Below are 17,433 nucleotides of genomic sequence, written 5' to 3'. Positions count from 1 at the left end.
CAAAATGCAGCAAAGCCAGCAATCACAAAGGCAAGGTAAAGCCAGGTTCTGGTTTAAAAACTTCAGCGGAACACGTTTTGCTCAGCAAATCCAGGCATAAGTGTAGTAGTGCTTAGTTCAATGGAAGGGAATCTATTCAGCATCAGAGAATACATATGATCTGAATACATCCAGGTCGCGCCCGTTCACTCTGGAGCCGGCCATGTCGGCTTCAAGCCATATTCCACGCAGTCCCAGTACTCATCCGTCAGCGCGTAGTCAACAGCATCTTGCAGACTGGCCGCCACATACCACGGCCGAGAGTGGCGCGGGTACTCAAGCGCAGCCTCGACGTTGCCACCACGCACGGGGTCAACCACAATGTATCGTCGTCGCGTGTTAGGATGCTCTGGGAAGTTCTTAACGCGGGAACAGGCCGCGTTGAAGATCGTGTCAGCGCCGATGCGGAAGATTGTCCTCGGGAACCGGTCATTGGGGTCACACATCCACGGGTGCAGCTTGTCATTAACAAACTCAAGGGCGCGGTCCGCGTGATGAAGCAGGGTGTCTGGGTCATCGACATACTCAAACTGGAGGGGCACACCGCCTGACTCGGCGTGGTAACTGCGCTGCAGCTCGTCGAGCCATGTGCGGGAACGAGGAAGCCCGGCGGCAAGAGGATCAGCGATGCCTGCACCGCAGATGAAGAGCCGTGGCTGCTGCTCGAGGGGTTCGAGACGGCGAGTGCCCACGTAACCAGCCTGTGAAAGGAGAATGTCAGTCACGATGCGAAGGTCGCGATCCCAATGAGTTGCCGGTGGCGACCACCACACGAACACCGCGGCGATCCTCACCTCCCCCCTTGGGCCGCTTCCTGAGGTGAAGGCCGGCTTCCAGGGAGGATTGGTCGGCCTGAAAGCGGAGCGATTGGGCTCGGCGCAGTAGAGATGAGGAAACAGCTCGACAATGTCGTTGGGCGTCATGACGTGTTGGAACCCGTAGTAGTGAGCAAAGTTGCGGGCACGCCCGTTAGGATCACCGACTACGAGCACAACCTGATTGCCATACTCCTCGGCGAGGTCACGACAAGGCGTCTGGGGTACGACGATGAACCTTGACTTGACAACAAGCCCCAAGTAATCCTCAATGTCGTGCTTGATATGCTTCTCAGTCGTCCTTGCATCCGATGATATGATGGTGAAGGCGATGTCATGGGCCTGAAGCTTGTCGATCGCCTCCCTCGCCCCTGGAGCAGCTGCGGTTTGGCCATCTTGCCTGACGAGGACGGTGTCAACGTCAATCACAAATCCTGTAGTGACGTGCTTACCGCTCATCTTGAAAATGCTTCTGTGTTGATGTCTGTCTCCAGAAAGACGAATTGAACTCTAGGACGTTGGCTGGCTTTTATACATACCTCTCAGACTTGAGGAACAAAGCCGTTTTTCCTCGAAGCCTTGTTCTTCATTCATGAACAAGTGCCCTCCATGCGGGACAAGGCGCTTCCCCCTCCGAGCCCCATCAAAGAAAATCGAACAAGGCCTTTGGTTCATTCATGAACCATCTGTTCATAGAGTGGTTCCGGGAATCGTGGCACATCAAACGCACAAAGAGGTCTCTGGTTTGGTGGACAGTACTCGGAGCCGGTAGTATTACAAAGGTGCAAAACAGACGGATTTCTATTCGCACGTTGCATTATTCTAATTTTGGAATCGCGAGGACTCCCAAGACATCCTCCTTCGCCTCGAATCCATGACCCTTCAATCACCAAGACGCTCTGTGGGAATGAACACGGCAGATGTGGGGAGAGTTCCAAGCAACCGACAAGACAGAGCAACCACTTAGCAAGAACGGTCCATCTACACCAACGCAGGGCCAGTGCCCTGCTCCGCCAGTTCAGGCCCTTTCCCGCCATAACTGGCAGGCAATTTCTCGCCCAACCCGGCGACCTTGCTATCAGAAAACTCGGCTGCGAGGTTCGCACCATTGGACATGGGATGGAACTTCTTGATGGTCTTCGGAGCGACAAACAGCTTCATGAAGGTGTAAATGAAGCCCATGATGGCAGGGACATTGACAAAGAATTTCTCCTTGAGCAACTCCGGGTAGTTCTGGGCAAACACCTTGATAGTTTCGGTGCTTGCGGCCTTGACTTGTGGGGACTGGCGGAGGAAGCTGATGGATTTGTAGTCGTGGACTTGGAAGATCTTGTAAGGGTCGTAGTCAGCCGTGATGGGCTTGGTGGCAGACGAGAGGTCCAGCTCTTGGAGGGCGAGCTCCATCAAGGCGGTGCGCCATTCAAGGAACCTTGCGCGAGTCAGCAAGAACGCTACAATAAAAAGGGCGTGAAAGATCCATACTCATCAAGCTTGCCAAAGGTGTCTTCCATGGACTTGACGGCACCGTAGATATTCCAAGTGAAGACCTCCTTGCCCTCGGGTTCGGTGGAACCCTCCTGCTGGTATTTGGTGACATAGCCCAGACCGTCGAACTTGGCTTTGTTGAAGCTCTTCTTGATCAAATCAAGAGGTTTGGTCTTGGCGCGCCAGTCGAGAGTCTTGAACAACTGGTCCTTGGCCTTGGGCAGGTCGCCGTCGTTGGCATTGAGATACTTTTGCAAGATGATACGAGTCGGCACGTGCTGGTCTGGATCGGCGAGAGTCACGCCCCAGATCTCGGGATGGCCATGAGCTTTGGCGACGGCCCAGAGCTGGGCGATCGGCGAACCATCAGCCGCTTCCTCGGATTTATTGCCGGCCTGCTCCTGTGGTTGGGCCTTGGGACTTTCTTCCTTGGTCTGGTCGGTGACTGGAGCGGGAGCAGTCGAATTGGCCGTGTCGGAAGCGGGCTTGGCCGGAGCTGCGGAAGTGGATTCGGTGGTGGGGGCAGTCTCCGAGTCAACCAGCGTTGAGGCCGCCACCGGAGCTGCCGGAGATTCCGATGCCGTCTGTTGCTCCGGTGTACTCATCTTGGTTCGGCGGACCCGTTGAAAGAGTCAAAGAGAAACAAGTTTCCCTGTGCAAAAAAGCAATGAAATGCAGATGAGCCGGTGTTTATCCGAAGTGCAATAAGAATCACGAATGCTTGTTGACAATCTCGAATCTTGAGGAAAGGTGTAAGAATCGGACAGAACCCAGAGCAAAACGACCTGGCAGAAACAAATCAAGGTTGCACAATCGCATGAGCTGCTGCCGCAGGAACCAGGTTGGGACCCACATGAGCTCCAATGATTGGTTCTTATCATGCACACCCGTTTGACGGGACCCACACCGTAGCTTCATCCCAGCCCACGGGACGGGACTTCAATTTCATGACTCAACCTAAAGACCCAGCCCTCGACGTACAGATTTAGGCCTATGAAATCTGGAACCCAGGGCAGATGCAGCTCGCATGGTAGGTCCACAGTTATGTAATCTCTGTCGTCCTGATGCTGAATTCCGGGGGATGCAGACAGAGACATTCAGGCGTGTCCTATTCTCGTTCACACTCAGGTTCCTTCCATCTGAGTTGTCTCGGTCAAGTCTCAGAAGCCAGGACGTCATTCATGGAAGTACGTAGGGGATAGGTAGGTTCTCCGGTCCAAGGGTTCTCTAGACCATAGGATGTAACGATATATATGCTTGAAATTGGTCAAAATAAATGAATCTAAGAACAGGAAACTATGGGTTTAACATGGCAAGCGAAGTGACGCTCAGCAACGATGCACGAAATAAAACAAGGAATTGAAAGAGCAACGAAGTGTTCCACCTTGTTGAAGAAGACCGGAAGTGCCAAGAAGACCGCAAAACCCAACTAACACCCAGACACAGAGGGCTCGACGCAACAAAAGAGAGAAGAAGAAAAGGGGAAATTAAATAGTCTCAAAGATAGACGCATCAAAGAAAACTGTGGCGATCCCTGCGATGTCCATTTCTGGCACTGCAACATGTTAGTGTTCCTGGTTGAAAGATGGGTCGTGATGAGGTGGTCGAAGATACCCACGCAGAAGTATATTTCGGATGCGACGCGCATCCTAAGACTCGAATCCAGAAGCCTCCATGTTCTCGTCCTCAATATTGGATGATGTCAACCCGCAGCCTGTCGTAGTAATGGCGCCGACGCCGGCGGTATCGAGGACATCTTGGAACGCAGATGCAAGTCACCAAGTCATGCCCACACCGGCTGCAATAGTGGGAATAATGCCGATGAAAATGGTATCCAGGGTAGCCGTGAAAAACTCCATATCGACCACAACATGGACACCAGTCATAGATGTCTGAATGGCTGTAGATATGCCACGTCATTTTGACACAGCGCAACAAGACTTGCTCCTTGCTGGTATCCGGTGGCGGCTGGGTGAGGAAAACGGGAAGAGGGCGGGTTGGTGTTGACTCCTAGAACGAGCAAACTCGGCAGCATCATTTAGCACCTCCAGAGAGCATCTTGCCCATGACTCCATGTGTTTTATACTACCAGACTAGAAGGTCACAAGTTATGGCTACTTCGCACGAGGAGAGGCTTTGCAACGTCGGAAGTCGTACCTTGCCGGCAAACAGTATTTGCATCACGGGAAACAGTTACATCTGACCGGCCCTGGAGGAGGGGAGTACTGACTCAATCTGCCATGAAGGTAATGAGTGAAAACCTACAAGTGTCGGTTGCACGTTGCAAAATCCCTGAGTCCAAATGTTCCAGGTCAGCCTCATGGGGCTAGTGCCCAGCATGTTGTGGCATGGCACACACAGAGCACACAGGAAGGAGGGGCATGCTGAAGGTGCATGCGACCAGGCCACAACCCACGGGCCGCGTCAGCCGACCTTGTGTGCTCATGCGCTGTGTTGTGTGTGAGGCTTGGTTGATGAGATGGACCACCAGCCAAAAGAAGAAAAACTATTTAGCACAAAGGACAACAACAGAAAAGAAAAGAAAAAAGTTAACAAGAATAGCAACAGGGTGTTTGTTTCCAAGCAATGAAGCCGGGAAGGTTGAGCGACACTGAGATCAACCTCTCACTCTTGAGCTTGTCCCATTCTTGGCGCTGAGAAACTCGACCCGGAGGTCATGACTGAGGTATATTGTGACTGTTACGTCGAATGGACTGCCATCATCGTAAATTAATTGGCATCGATTCATATCAGGTATGTCAGCTATTAGCAGGTCCCGGCACCTCGGTACTTATTATCGTCAATATCCCGGCGCCTGTTTTGGGATTCAACTCCTTGTCCCCTTTCTGTCCACCTCACGAGAGAGTACAATGATTGACACCGAACAGGCAGCCAGCGTGCAACACTTCACAGGCATCACACCGATCCTGCTGGCAGTCCGCGGTCATACTTTGTACTTTTTAATTCCGATCTCGATGAGCCGGAGTTGCGAAGCCCAGAGTCCGGTCCTGGGCGTTCCAGACCGTGTAGTAGGACCGCAGCCACGGAGTGCCATGGATCCATGCCGGACGGCCGTGGATGGGTTCGCGGGCGACTCGCTCCGGATCCACATAGACGCCCTGGCAGTATCCAGGCTTTCCGGGAAACGGCCCTACGTTGACGTACTCCTTCTTCACGACGACGTCGACGTTTTGATCAGCACTGCCAACGGTAAAGACAACGTCGCGGGCGGCGCGGTCCAGCTCGGCGCACGGCGCACCCCACGAGCCAAAATCGTCGAGAGGGATGATGCTAGGTGACATTCGCGCGTACAGTTCTTGTGTCGTGTTCCGGTCCGGCGTGGTGATGGTCGCGCTGCCCGTATCGACTAAGGTCACGGCGTCGGTAGAGTTGGTCAGCAGGTAACTGTCCACGCGTGCCCCGAGCACGTCCACCACCCATCTCTTCCCAGACTCAGACAGAGGCCAGTCGAGAGGAATTTTTCGTAGAGTACCTGGGATGTACTGGCTTGGATCTGTCCCTCCCAGCGTCAGCACCCCGGCGCGACCAACTTGGCCCTTCTCTATCCCTTTCGCCTTTTCCTTCCCGCGCTTGTGGTTCTTCCCACTGCATACTTGGCCATCTGAGATGAAGGAGAAGCTGAACTCTGCGCTTGGGATCTGGCCGGAGTCGACCAAAATCCAATAAATGGACTTGTAAGACGTCTCATTCTGACGGAAGTAATCCCAAAACGCGTCACCAACGGAGCCAATACCAAAGATACCGTCAGGATCTTGGGTTCTCAAACCAGACGAAAAGTTGTCGCAAACCAGGAACTCGGCGCGGGGGGCATCGCGGCCGGCCATCCTAACAGTGTCGCTGACGACGGTGCAGTTGGCGCCTTGAGGCTCATCACTAGCAACGGTGCCGCCACCCGATGCACCGAAGAGAACCTCGGATCGGTAGCCAGGAAAAGGAGAAGATGTGCTGGACTTGGCGTCATCATAGAGTGCATGGGTGCCGCAGGTAGTGCAGTTCTTGTAGCCGATAAGCATGAGGTTTGCAGCTGTATCGAAGACGACGTTGCTGTAATTAATAGAGGATTGAGGTCAGCACTTCTACATGTTGACATGGCGTTGGGATAGGTGCTAAGCAAATAAAACTCACAATTTCTGAGGCGGCGTTCCAACAGTGATCTCGCCATACCATTGCAACTCCGTGTCGCCCCGACGATAGACTGACAAATCGATATTTAACGGCCTACTCTGACTTTGGCGTTTGGAAAGATCTCCGCTGAGCTGGAAAGGCATGAGGTTTTGAGGGATGGGATCCAGGCTGCGTTTTGGCTGAAGCCCGTACATCCCTGTGACCAGGCCAAAAACCAGGAGGAAGCCGGACCAGGTGAAAATTGCAGACTTCATCATCGTCGGCAGGTGGAGTCGGGTAACGTGATGTTGGAAGGTTGGTGTCAAAGAATTTCTGTTCCTGTCAACAACAGCCCTGAAAAGCAGGCGCATCAAGGCCAGACAGAGACAATAGATGATGCAGAGATCAGAGCAAGAGCACTTTCGAAGTTCAGTTACGTCTCTCCAGATATACCTGATCCATCTTTATGATTGTTCGGCAACCGTGAAGGATCCCTTCGGCGTTGCCGGAATGGCCATTCTGCAGGTCTCTGACGGTAAGACATTTTTCTTTCTTGAGACAATGTGATGGGGGCAGCATATGCTTTGGCTACAGTTGACAGGCCGTCAAGTCAAATTGCCAGTGGGTCAGAACAATAGCAAGTCTTCAAGAGAATAATGGGAACGGTTGGAATGCACAGTCCACACAGTTTGACAGACCGTCAAACATGTATTGCTGGAGTTCTAGGGAACAAAATGAAACGCGTATGCTTGAAGGCGGCGTCGTTAGGTTCGTTCTTCGCCAAATGATACTGTCCAAAGCCTTCCACCTGACGAAGAGTCGGTCAAGTTATGGCGATGTCCCCTGTTTGAGCATTTAGTTGACATTTGTTGCGGTTCTTCCACTTCGCTCAGTCTTTTGTAATCCTTGTATCCAGCAGGCCGTCATGGCAAGCCAAGCGAACCCATTTTGTTTGTTACGGACAAGTGGGACAACTTGTGATTTGTACTATGCATCACTTCTCTGACATCTTGGGCAACACCTAGGCAATTTCAAGGCTACCTAGGTACTTCTTGACCACTGCGAAGCTACAGGTACTCCATTGAATGAGATAATAATCACCACAAAAGGGATCATTAGTCCTTGATACACTAAAAAGAGTGGTCTTACAGTCCACCACATCAGCATGGGTGTAAAGGGAACATAACTCGGCTGAACGAGAGATCGTTCATTGGGGAAGAAGTATGTACAGAAAAAGAATGACTATAAACAGAGGTAGGCAACCAAGCGACTGCCTAACAAGTATGAACAAGAAAATGAATGGCCAGAGAGATGTCTCCGGCAATTCTCATGCGGATGAACACCATTTTGTGATGTATTCCGATTGACACGACAACAGTGACTGTATTGCCGCGCCCATAGCATAGCTCCTTTTCACCCGGCATGTAACCTAAACCTCCGGGCAAACCCCTGTCCGCGCAAGAAAACGGAGGTTGCCAAGATGTGATGGTAACGGACTTTTGTCATGCGGGGTGCGTCGCTTAGTGAGTCTGGACATAGATGTCGGACTCGCCACTGCTCTGGTAACCCTCGGTGGCGACGATCTGGTAGTAGTGCTGCAGAAGTGTGAGTCACGTTGGCCAAACCAACAACACGACGAGCAGTGAACTTACCTGGCCGAGCGGCATTCCGTGCTGCTGCCACGCGTTGAAGTGGTTCTGCATGTTGACCGAGCCACCGACACGCTTGTTCTTGCGGATAGACCAGTACTGCTGGAACGTCCGGGTGCCGTCGATGCTGGGCTGGTTGTAGCGGGTGCTCACGAAGATGTCATACTGGTCGCCGTCGGTATAGAATGTGCCCTTGTACTGAGCCTGGCTGCCGGGATTGTACGTGCCGTACGACTCGATGACATAGTACTCGACGAGCGGGTTGCGGGTCCAGCCATAGACGGCCAGGTAGCCGTTGCCCTGGGGGTTGAAGTAACCACCGTAGTTGATCGTGCTACAGGCTGTCAGTATTTCTTGGACATAACGTGCCTCTCTGGCAAATCTGATCAACAAGGGTACAAGACTTACCGGCCGGTTCCCGGGTTCCAACCCTTACCACCGACGAAGTTGCCCGTGTTACGCCATCTGACCTGGTAGCGGCTGCCCTCGAGGTTCGTGTACTGAACCTGGCCTCCGCCGTCGGACCACCACGAGTAGAAGTAGCCGTTGTGCCAGCCCTCAGCGTTGGGGGTCACCTGGCGAGCCTGAAGGGCCGTCGAGTTGTCCCGAGGAACGAAGTCAAAGGGGGCAGCAAGAGCAGAGCTCACAGCCGTGGCGGCTGCGAGGACAGACTTGATCGAGACCATGGTGAACTGTGAGTTGCTGGAGGATCGTAGGCAAGTGACGAGGCAGCGACGGTTGTGGTGAGAAGTCAACAAGATCACCTTGACGTTCCTCCATCAGCCTTTTATATTCTTGAGTCGTCGTGACGCCATCCCAAGATGCATTCCAAGGTTACTTCCCAGCCTACACCACCATGTCGATCCGCACCTATCGGAGACTACATTATCTTCTGGCTAAATCGAATTCTATGGTGACAGTGCGGTGTGCTTGTTCGGTGTCTCCGGAGACCCAATGACATGTTGGTCTGGTGATGCGAGACGCTCCGGAGCGCTCTACCTTTAGAACATACCTCCCCACACCTCCGCCGCTCCGTGGTGGTATGCAAACAGGGCTGCGCAAAATTCCTCGGATATCAAAGAGAAGGAACATGGCATATGCGTAGAAAATCCACGAACGGTTGTCCGGCATCCCTACACGGCAACGGCTACGACTGGGTGGGTAGCCCGGGGAACAAGGGCAAGGGTCCTCCAAGCAAACTGGTGAAACATGGGGTGGTCAGATGGATCATGGTCCATCCATTCAGAGTCCAAGCAAGGCCACACGCCATGCGGAGAAGAAAGAACATGGACGGCGACAAGAGGATGAGATGAGGGCGGCTACCTACCCAGCTAGGTAGATACTCCGAGCCCTTTTCTGGACTTGGGTGGATATCTTTTGCCCCTTGACCACTGGATTTTCTCAGCTTCTCTGTTTCCCTTTTCCAGCGGTTAGCTTCGTGACTGGCGGCAGCGTGTAAGTGACTGCGTTGATGAGCCATAGCACAATCACGTGGCATGGCACCCGATGTTGGTTCTACATTCTAGAAGTAAGTGCATATTAGTTCTGTAGAGACAGGAACCCGGTTGTAGAAGCACAAGGTTGCATCATGTTTACATGCGACATGATTCACGCTGCGTTCCCCGGATTCCGGACCTACACATAGAGACCGGTTCCCCAGATCTCGGCATTTGGGGTATTTAGCCTAATATGTCCCGCAGGTGCGGGAACGGAACACGCCGGTGCAACGGGCGTAACGGCTCGCGACAGTACCTCTTTTGGCGGCTAAATTGGAGATGCAGGACCAAGTTCTTGGCATGAGGTGTTGATGTGAGCGCGTACTAGTATGCAGACGGGTCGGCGAGGTAGTTACACTTGTGGGCCATGCCTAAGATTACACAGTAGTAGTATGACGAGGTATCTAGGTGGCTTGACACCTCCCAGCGGCACACATCGTCCAGGTTATGGTATGAAGTTTGATGCGCACATCAGCAGTTGGGCAGCAAGGCATTAACACCATCGACGTGGAGAGAAGTGTTGCTATTTGCAGCGAAACCAAGACCTTGATGAAACCCGCAGGTCATGTCCTTCGGACAAACAGGGGTTCTGTTCAGAGACGAAGGTGAGCCTCCGGTTGTTCGCATCAAGAGTCGTCATTCCATCGCAGAATGGCCAAGTTTTCCCCTGCATCAAGCGGCTAAATGTATCATTTCATCATAACGCCTCCTCCAAGACATGGTGGTGTCCGCGGTTGAAATGGGCGTTCACCTTGGAGCAGTTTTACCCAGCAGAGGAATCCTTGCTCACGTTCCAAAAATAAGATTTCATGAGCGTTTTCCTGGTTATCGGCTCGCAGGAAAGGAATCCGCCGGGTTAGAGGAAGGAAACCTTGCGCCTGACATGATGAACCTGGAATTGAACGCTTGACTGAAGGGTGGGTTAACAGTAGAGGTTTCCTTCATGCCTGGGTAGTGGGGGTGGCGAGAAAGCGACAGGTGACCTGTGTATCTTCCTCCCTTCCATCAGCGAATACAAGAAAATTGCTGAGGAACGCATATTTTTTGTGGGGACAGGTCCTTCGAGAAGGCCATGCGGAAGAATTATTTTGGGTGATCAAAGGGAGCTGACCACGATGGGGTAGTAGAGGAGAAATCCACCACTTATGGACTTCTCCTGATGCGTTAGTTGCTCGAGCACTGCATCCGCCTTGACGTTTTCATGAGCTCGGCCGCTCGGACGACCCTCAAACCAGACGTTCAACTAAGGTTGTGTCGTCTATTTCGTAAGATGAAAGTCAGATTGAAGTGTGTCAAGCAAGTTCAGGGACTTGGCACAGCGTTCAAGGTCACATCAAACAGCACACGGTGATGATATGTTGCTTGAGATAGGGATAATTACCTAGGTACCTAGTGCAACCAGCAAGGTCTAATAGTGCATCATACCATGGTCTTATCGCCCTTAATACGCATTCCTCCCTCCAGAGGCATGAAGAGTCGGCCGGAGGACGCGAAAAGGCGCCCTGAATGATATCTTGGGGCAGCGGGAAAGGAGCAAGGGCGTCAGAAAAAGAAAGAAGTGAAACAAAGGGGAAAGCAGAATGGTCCAAGATTTGTTCATGTTGCCCAGGTCAAGCAAGGCATCCAGTCATCGTCGTTGCTAGAGGTTATATCAACAGGTTATATCAACACCAGGGCTTATGTAATCAGGTGAAGTGGGTCCCCCCACCTGAGCCGCATCACCAAGGCGGACATCAAACCAGGACGCAACAGTTCATGGGTTGCGCAATGCAATGCAGGCCGGCGAGCCCGGAACATCTTCGGGGCTGAACAACCCGCCATGAGCCGCATCTCGACTGCCGAGCTCAGCAGGTATTTGCTGACGGGCATCATTACTCGCCGGGGCTGTCTTCGCGCCAGGACACCGCTCCGAGCAGGGGGCGTGGCCGTCGCAAATCGCACCTTTATCCACACTGCGCATACAGCAGCAACAGCCACAGCATCGCCAACATCGACACCTGCTGTCCCATTCCGCAAGCAGCTCAAGGACCAAAACAAGGCGCTCAAGGCCTCGGGAAACAAGAAGAAAAAGAACGCCGACAACCAGACCGTACCCGGTTGGGAATTGACCGTCGGTATCGAGATCCACGCCCAGCTCAACACCTCCTACAAACTCTTCTCCCCCGCCACCACTTCCTTCCAGGACACCCCGAATCGCCATGTCGCACTCTTTGACCTCGCCGTTCCGGGCTCCCAGCCCCTCTTTCAGTCCGAGTCCCTGATACCTGCAGTTCGCGCAGCTCTCGCTCTTGGCTGCACCATTCAACCCGTCAGCCGCTTCGACCGCAAGCATTACTTCCACTGGGACCAACCCTCCGGCTACCAGATCACGCAGTACTATGAGCCATTCGCCCGCCGCGGCCGGGTCACCCTGTACCCGCGCGACGGTATTGCTGCCGCTGACGGAGACCGCATCGACATCGAGATCGAACGCGTCCAGCTCGAGCAAGACACAGCCAAGACAACCGCCATGCCCGGCAATGTCCACTGGCTGGACTTCAATCGCGTTGGCGTTCCTCTCATCGAGATTATCACGAAGCCTCAGATCCACCACCCCGCTACTGCTGCTGCTTTGGTTCGCAAGATCCAGATGCTGCTTGCTTCTGTCGACGCCTGCGTTTCGGGTATGGAGGCCGGCGGCCTGCGTGCCGATATCAATGTTTCGGTGCGCCGCGTGGCGGATGATGGTTCGCCGATGGGCCCCTTGGGCACGCGCACCGAGATCAAAAATTTGAGCAGCTTCAAGGCTGTTGAGGATGCCATCATCGCAGAGCGTGATCGCCAGATTGCCGTCCTTGAGGCGGGTGGAGTTGTCGAGGGCGAAACCCGCGGTTGGTCCCTGGGGAGCACCGAGACTCGTCGCCTGCGTGGCAAAGAAGGCGAGGTCGACTACCGGTACATGCCCGACCCCGATCTCGGCCCTCTTGTCATTTCTAACAACCTCGTCTCTCGACTTGCGGGGTCCATGGGAGTCCTCCCGGACGAGGAAATCAACGACCTAGTTGACACTTACGGCCTCAGCACCAAAGATGCCATGTCACTCGTGACACTTGACGATGGTGCCCGAGTCCAGTACTTCTACAATGTTCTCGACGCCATGGAGGAGCGACTTGGCCTTGGCAGCAACTCCGAACCCGCGTCTGAGCAACGACACGCGCAACTGGCTGCCAATTGGTGCCTGCATGAACTGGGAAAGCTGACAGAACTGTCATCCGATCTCGCCATGACCCCCGAGGGAGAGTGCCGTGTCCCGTCATCCGAGCTTGCTGCTATCCTCGCGCATCTTCATCGCAAGGAGATTACGGCGAAGGTGGCCAAGGAGTTGCTTTGGGCTGTTTTCCGCGGGGAGATTGCTCCAAACGGGGTCACTCAAGCTATCGAGTCGGGGAATCTATGGTTCCAGGAGTTGTCAGAGGAGGAATATGCAGAGCTTGCTGACCGTGTGGTTCAGGGAGAGGACAAAGTTTTGTCCGAGTTCCTTCGTTTCAAACAAGGCAAAGCCAAAGCATACCCTCAAGGGAAACTGATGTTTCTGGTCGGCAAGATGATGCGCGCCGGTGTTGAGCAACGCATGGATCCATCATCGGCCGAGAGGGTGATGCGGGCAAGACTCGAGTCTGTTTACCTCCCTGCCATCGAGGCATCCTGATCAGCGATTCTGCTGGTCTCCCTAGCCGCTCGGCGTCAAACAAACATGAGTGTACGGTATTCCCAGCAAGTTTACGTCCCAGTCGTGACAGTCCTTTGGTGGGATGTATCTGAACCTCTTCCCAACCCCGTAATGCACAACTGTTGGAAGCAACGCCGACGCTCTTTGACAACTTCCGTTCAACCCCAAGCTCTCCTAATCTTGTCTACAACTACTTCGTATGGCATGCCGATCCAGCACGTTGATGAGATCTTCCAACCCCTGATTCAAACAAGGTCATTCGCACTCGACCACAGAACAGAGCAGACAGCACACAAGGACAACTGTTAAGGAGGAGGGTACATCGCGCGTGATTATGTATTATCTGCATTCTACATGCAAGTCTATCCAGGGTCCCCACAGATTAGATACAGTAGTCAACCAGAGCTTGGATGCGAAGCCATGCATGCTCCGTCGGTACCCTCCTCTTCCTCTGGATGACCTCACATCATCTCGAGGACAGCCCGTGCCTGTGATCCTCGAAAAGCGGCCAATCATTCCATGACAACCTGGTATGGATCTCTTTCCGGTGCAGGAACAGCTTTGTAAAGGTTATTGCGCCTCTCACGCCGGTCGAGCTGTACCTCAATTCTCTTGGTGTACTGCTCCAGTCCCTCAACGCTCCGAAAGCCCGTGACAAGGTGAGCAACACTTCCGCTGTCAATGCCTTGACCGTGCCTAAACTCGATCCGGTGCATCAGGACAGGTGTAATCTTGTTTTTCCATGGAGGCACGCTGTTTCGATGTTTGCACGTCCACCCAATGATCAAGATAACGAAGAGAATTGACAATCCAATGCCGGCGGCGGGGAGGATCAACCATGGCCAGCGAACGCGGATAAAAATGACCGTTCGGGTACTTCGGCCCGTGGCAGTGGCTGGTTGCGAAAAGTTCGTGCGCAGCTGGTCCGTCATGCTGTCCACCATCGAGTGGAAAATCTCGATCATATCCCCCTCTAGAAACGCATTGCCTAAGCCGACCGAAGGAGGCGCAGCTATGCCGTCATAGATGCTTCCACTAAACCGATCCGAGGTGAAAAATTGTTGGATTGCTGCCAGGTCGTGGGTTCGTGTGCTCAACGTCGGCAGTCCATCCTCAATGAAATCGACGTCATAAATTAGTTGGTCGGTTCGCCCAACACTGGCGTTGCCGATGCCAAGACGCAATACTTCCTTTGACCGAAAAGAAAGGTCGCCCCCTGCAACGAATCCATTCGTGTAACGGTAGGCCACGAGGTCAATGTCGCACTCAACGATCTCCATGTCATTGTACGGATCTTGAGGCCAGTAGTTGACCGGGTCGGACTTAATCCGCAGGGCAGCGACACGGACGATAGTAGGACTCACGTGCCCCTCTTTGTCAGAAGATCTTATGGTAGATTGTGTCCGGTCCTTGGCCCCAAGACTCACGACTGTTTGCCAGTCTGTGGCGACAAACGTCCCATTCAGAAGAACGCCGCCAGGAGTTGTCAGGGTCATATTTGGATAGTTCCAATATTCTGCACCCCAAACTCCGGTCGCATTTCCATGCGCGTCGAGGGTAGCGGTGGTGACATCCGCACAGGTTGCCGCGAAACCCAAAGACACATGAGTCCCTGGCCATAGGCACTGGGCAGATGTGCAGTTGAACACGGGCGGCGAGCTCAGGTTGAACAAGCCGCGGTAGATAGCACCCTGCATCTTGACATCTCCCGTCATGGCTAGGAAACGATTAGCTGCGACCGGCCAGAACTCTTGCGGGAAGGGGAAGCTATCATGGAACACCATTGGTGGTTTGTTGGCAGGGATACCTTACATACCTCGGACATCAAAGACAGTACCAATGTGCCCAACAGGAGCAGCGCCGCCGTTGTAAACATGACTTAGACCGAGCAGGGCCGTGGGGTCGTCCACGAATATGTCCTCTGGTTTCAACTCGACAAGCTGTTGAATGAAGGCGCCATAGGCCAGCGAGATGATGGTCAGGAGAGCGCCGACGGTTGCGAGAGAAGGGACGCGGATAAACAGAAAGCGGAGTGAGCCCAAGGTTCCGCGGCTCGCCTCGTCGAGGACGTCAAGATCATCCAGTCTGTGTGGTTTCCTTAGGAAATATAACCACTTGTACTGACTGAGACAAGTGCCGACAGCAGCAACGGCACCGGCTCGTGCGGCTGTCGATAAGATGGCGAGAGTGGCTTGGAAACTGAGACCATGGAAGCGCCAGTCGTCCAAAGGTCTATTGTCATAATGCGTGAGGAGATAGACTAAGTAAACCGTGGACCCAAGAGCAACCAGTGTCTGGCCAATCTCCCACACCCAGCCCCAAGGCGGGTTTTCCCGGCTTTTCGGAGTATCGTCGACATCGGTAGGATTGAAGAAGGACTTGTCGCTGGGTTGGGCGTAGGCGTCCATTGCTGGGTGATCCGGGTTGGAGGCGTCACAAAGTTGAAGCCCAGATCATTTTCACTGGAGGGGCTTGAAGGACAAATCAATGAGCGAAAGCTCCAGGAAAAAGACCGTGGGGACCATGGGAGAATGCCGGTGCCTAATACATAGATATGCGGATGCTGATGAATCTGCATAGTTCCATTAGCGGCTTTGCTCATCAGCGGTGTGAAACACCAGACGCCTCCGTGGTCATCGTGCACCATCGAAGAGCTGCTGGTTTTGACAACATGCTGGAGGTCCTCATTGGCGAAACTTTGACATTGCTGGGATTTCAATCTGGACCTGCATGGATCAGCAGCATGCATACGGCACAGGCCAGGAGACATGAAGCCAGTTGCAGGTTGCCACACTGCATCCAAGTCAGAACGCCGGGAGCCGCGAGACACGATTTGCTGGACAAGCGCAGAGATCCGCACGGGTTTCATCACCACGGCAGACAAGGATCGGAGACGAGGAACAGCGTTGTGGGTCGAGCCGCGCTTGGCGCTAGGCATCAGCGAAAGACATGGGTAACTGTTGTGGAGGAAGAAGCGATGGCAACCAGACAGTGCTGTTTTGCAGACTGCGGACTTTGTTCCATCGAGCCGTGTAGACCAAGCAGGTCTGCAAGTCAGCCCTTCGCATCAAAGCTCTCTGGAGAGGCACGTAGATGTGAAGAGCCATGATTCAACCAAGTTAGAGAGCTCTGGCGAAACAACAAACAGAGTCAGCGAGGAAGAACAAGAGCATCGAAAGATTCGAGAGCGCAGAGGTGACTGAATGGAGGTTTGCGTAGCCGTAAAAGCAGTGACCCAAAAGCGTGATGGGCAGAGGGTAAGAAGAGAGTTCAATGAACCATGACTGCACGCAGGCCACAAACGCATCGGATCGAGACTAGATGTCGCAGGGATTCGCATGCCTGTGGCAAGACCAACTGCATTGCGGAGGTTATTATGGGAAAATGCTAGTCGTCATCCTTGAATGCTTCGTGTCGTGGTATGGCAATTGAACCAGAGAGCAGAGAAGTATGATATATGGGGAACAGTACTCAGGGGGCTCTGAAGAGAACGCCGACGAAAGTAACGTCCGGTGCTGTTTCTCGGATGGAACCGATGACTCAGTATCTAGGAACCGATTCCTACCGGGCGATGAGGAGACTATGTAGAGCAAGGCAGGTTGTCGTTGAAGAACCATGTGAGTGATGCTGGGGATGGCGTTGTGTAAGGGGAAGACGAAGAAGAAGGAACGAAAGAAAGTCCAAAGAGCGATGAGATCATCAACAGAGGAGGGTGATTGAGGGGGGTGGGAGCCATGGGACAGAACTTTGCACACGTAGGAGAAAAGAGATGGTCAGAGCAAAGCTGGAGAGTGGGGGAGACCGGGGGAGTATATATATAGGGTAGGCCGTCCGGGAAGGCCGCGAGATCTCTAAGACCCGCGCGGTCTTGAAGGAGTCGGCTGCCCGAGACCGGGTATAGGGTAGGCCGTCCGGGGCCCGAGGGAACGGGGAACTTGGGGAGGGGGGGCGAGGGGAAGACGTGCACCCTCGGAACCCGAGTCCCTCGCCCGCCGCCCACCCACGAGGTATAGGGTAGGCCGGTCGGGGGGAGGTGCGCAGGTGGACGGGAAGGTCGCGGTCTAGGGTAGGTGGGTCGGGAGGTCTAGGGTAGGCGGTTCGGGGAGGGAGGAGGG

At 53.6% G+C, this 17,433-nt stretch overlaps 7 protein-coding genes across 7 annotated transcripts; 2 read left to right on the top strand and 5 right to left on the bottom strand.

The window, feature by feature from the left end:
• Positions 1–185: 185 nt before the first annotated feature.
• Positions 186–1,313, bottom strand: VTJ04DRAFT_10490 (uncharacterized protein; the record flags this gene model as incomplete). The annotated part of the gene is made up of 1 exon (XM_069358235.1): positions 186–1,313. The coding sequence occupies one exon, from the start codon at positions 1,311–1,313 to the stop codon at positions 186–188; it is 1,128 nt and encodes a 375-aa protein (XP_069213819.1).
• A 522-nt stretch (positions 1,314–1,835) lies between these two features.
• VTJ04DRAFT_10489 (uncharacterized protein) lies at positions 1,836–2,944 on the bottom strand (the record flags this gene model as incomplete). The annotated part of the gene is made up of 2 exons (XM_069358233.1): positions 1,836–2,283; positions 2,337–2,944. 2 exons carry the CDS (start codon positions 2,942–2,944, stop codon positions 1,836–1,838), a joined length of 1,056 nt encoding a protein of 351 aa, XP_069213818.1.
• A 2,355-nt stretch (positions 2,945–5,299) lies between these two features.
• VTJ04DRAFT_10488 (uncharacterized protein) lies at positions 5,300–6,742 on the bottom strand (the record flags this gene model as incomplete). The annotated part of the gene is made up of 2 exons (XM_069358232.1): positions 5,300–6,404; positions 6,486–6,742. The coding sequence occupies 2 exons, from the start codon at positions 6,740–6,742 to the stop codon at positions 5,300–5,302; spliced, it is 1,362 nt and encodes a 453-aa protein (XP_069213817.1).
• A 467-nt stretch (positions 6,743–7,209) lies between these two features.
• On the top strand, positions 7,210–7,831 carry VTJ04DRAFT_10487 (uncharacterized protein; the record flags this gene model as incomplete). The annotated part of the gene is made up of 2 exons (XM_069358231.1): positions 7,210–7,232; positions 7,642–7,831. The coding sequence occupies 2 exons, from the start codon at positions 7,210–7,212 to the stop codon at positions 7,829–7,831; spliced, it is 213 nt and encodes a 70-aa protein (XP_069213816.1).
• Positions 7,832–7,984: 153 nt separating this feature from the next.
• Positions 7,985–8,799, bottom strand: VTJ04DRAFT_10486 (uncharacterized protein; the record flags this gene model as incomplete). The annotated part of the gene is made up of 3 exons (XM_069358230.1): positions 7,985–8,059; positions 8,117–8,447; positions 8,522–8,799. The coding sequence occupies 3 exons, from the start codon at positions 8,797–8,799 to the stop codon at positions 7,985–7,987; spliced, it is 684 nt and encodes a 227-aa protein (XP_069213815.1).
• A 2,629-nt stretch (positions 8,800–11,428) lies between these two features.
• Positions 11,429–13,297, top strand: VTJ04DRAFT_10485 (uncharacterized protein; the record flags this gene model as incomplete). The annotated part of the gene is made up of 1 exon (XM_069358229.1): positions 11,429–13,297. One exon carries the CDS (start codon positions 11,429–11,431, stop codon positions 13,295–13,297), a length of 1,869 nt encoding a protein of 622 aa, XP_069213814.1.
• Positions 13,298–13,830: 533 nt separating this feature from the next.
• Positions 13,831–15,726, bottom strand: VTJ04DRAFT_10484 (uncharacterized protein; the record flags this gene model as incomplete). The annotated part of the gene is made up of 2 exons (XM_069358228.1): positions 13,831–15,035; positions 15,135–15,726. 2 exons carry the CDS (start codon positions 15,724–15,726, stop codon positions 13,831–13,833), a joined length of 1,797 nt encoding a protein of 598 aa, XP_069213813.1.
• Between the last annotated feature and the right edge of the window lie 1,707 nt (positions 15,727–17,433).

Source organism: Mycothermus thermophilus (genome assembly GCF_041956435.1).
Source record: "Mycothermus thermophilus strain CBS 625.91 unplaced genomic scaffold VTJ04scaffold_8, whole genome shotgun sequence".
NCBI classification, from domain to species: Eukaryota; Fungi; Ascomycota; class Sordariomycetes; order Sordariales; family Chaetomiaceae; genus Mycothermus; species Mycothermus thermophilus.
This window is presented reverse-complemented; position numbering and strand designations above follow the sequence as displayed.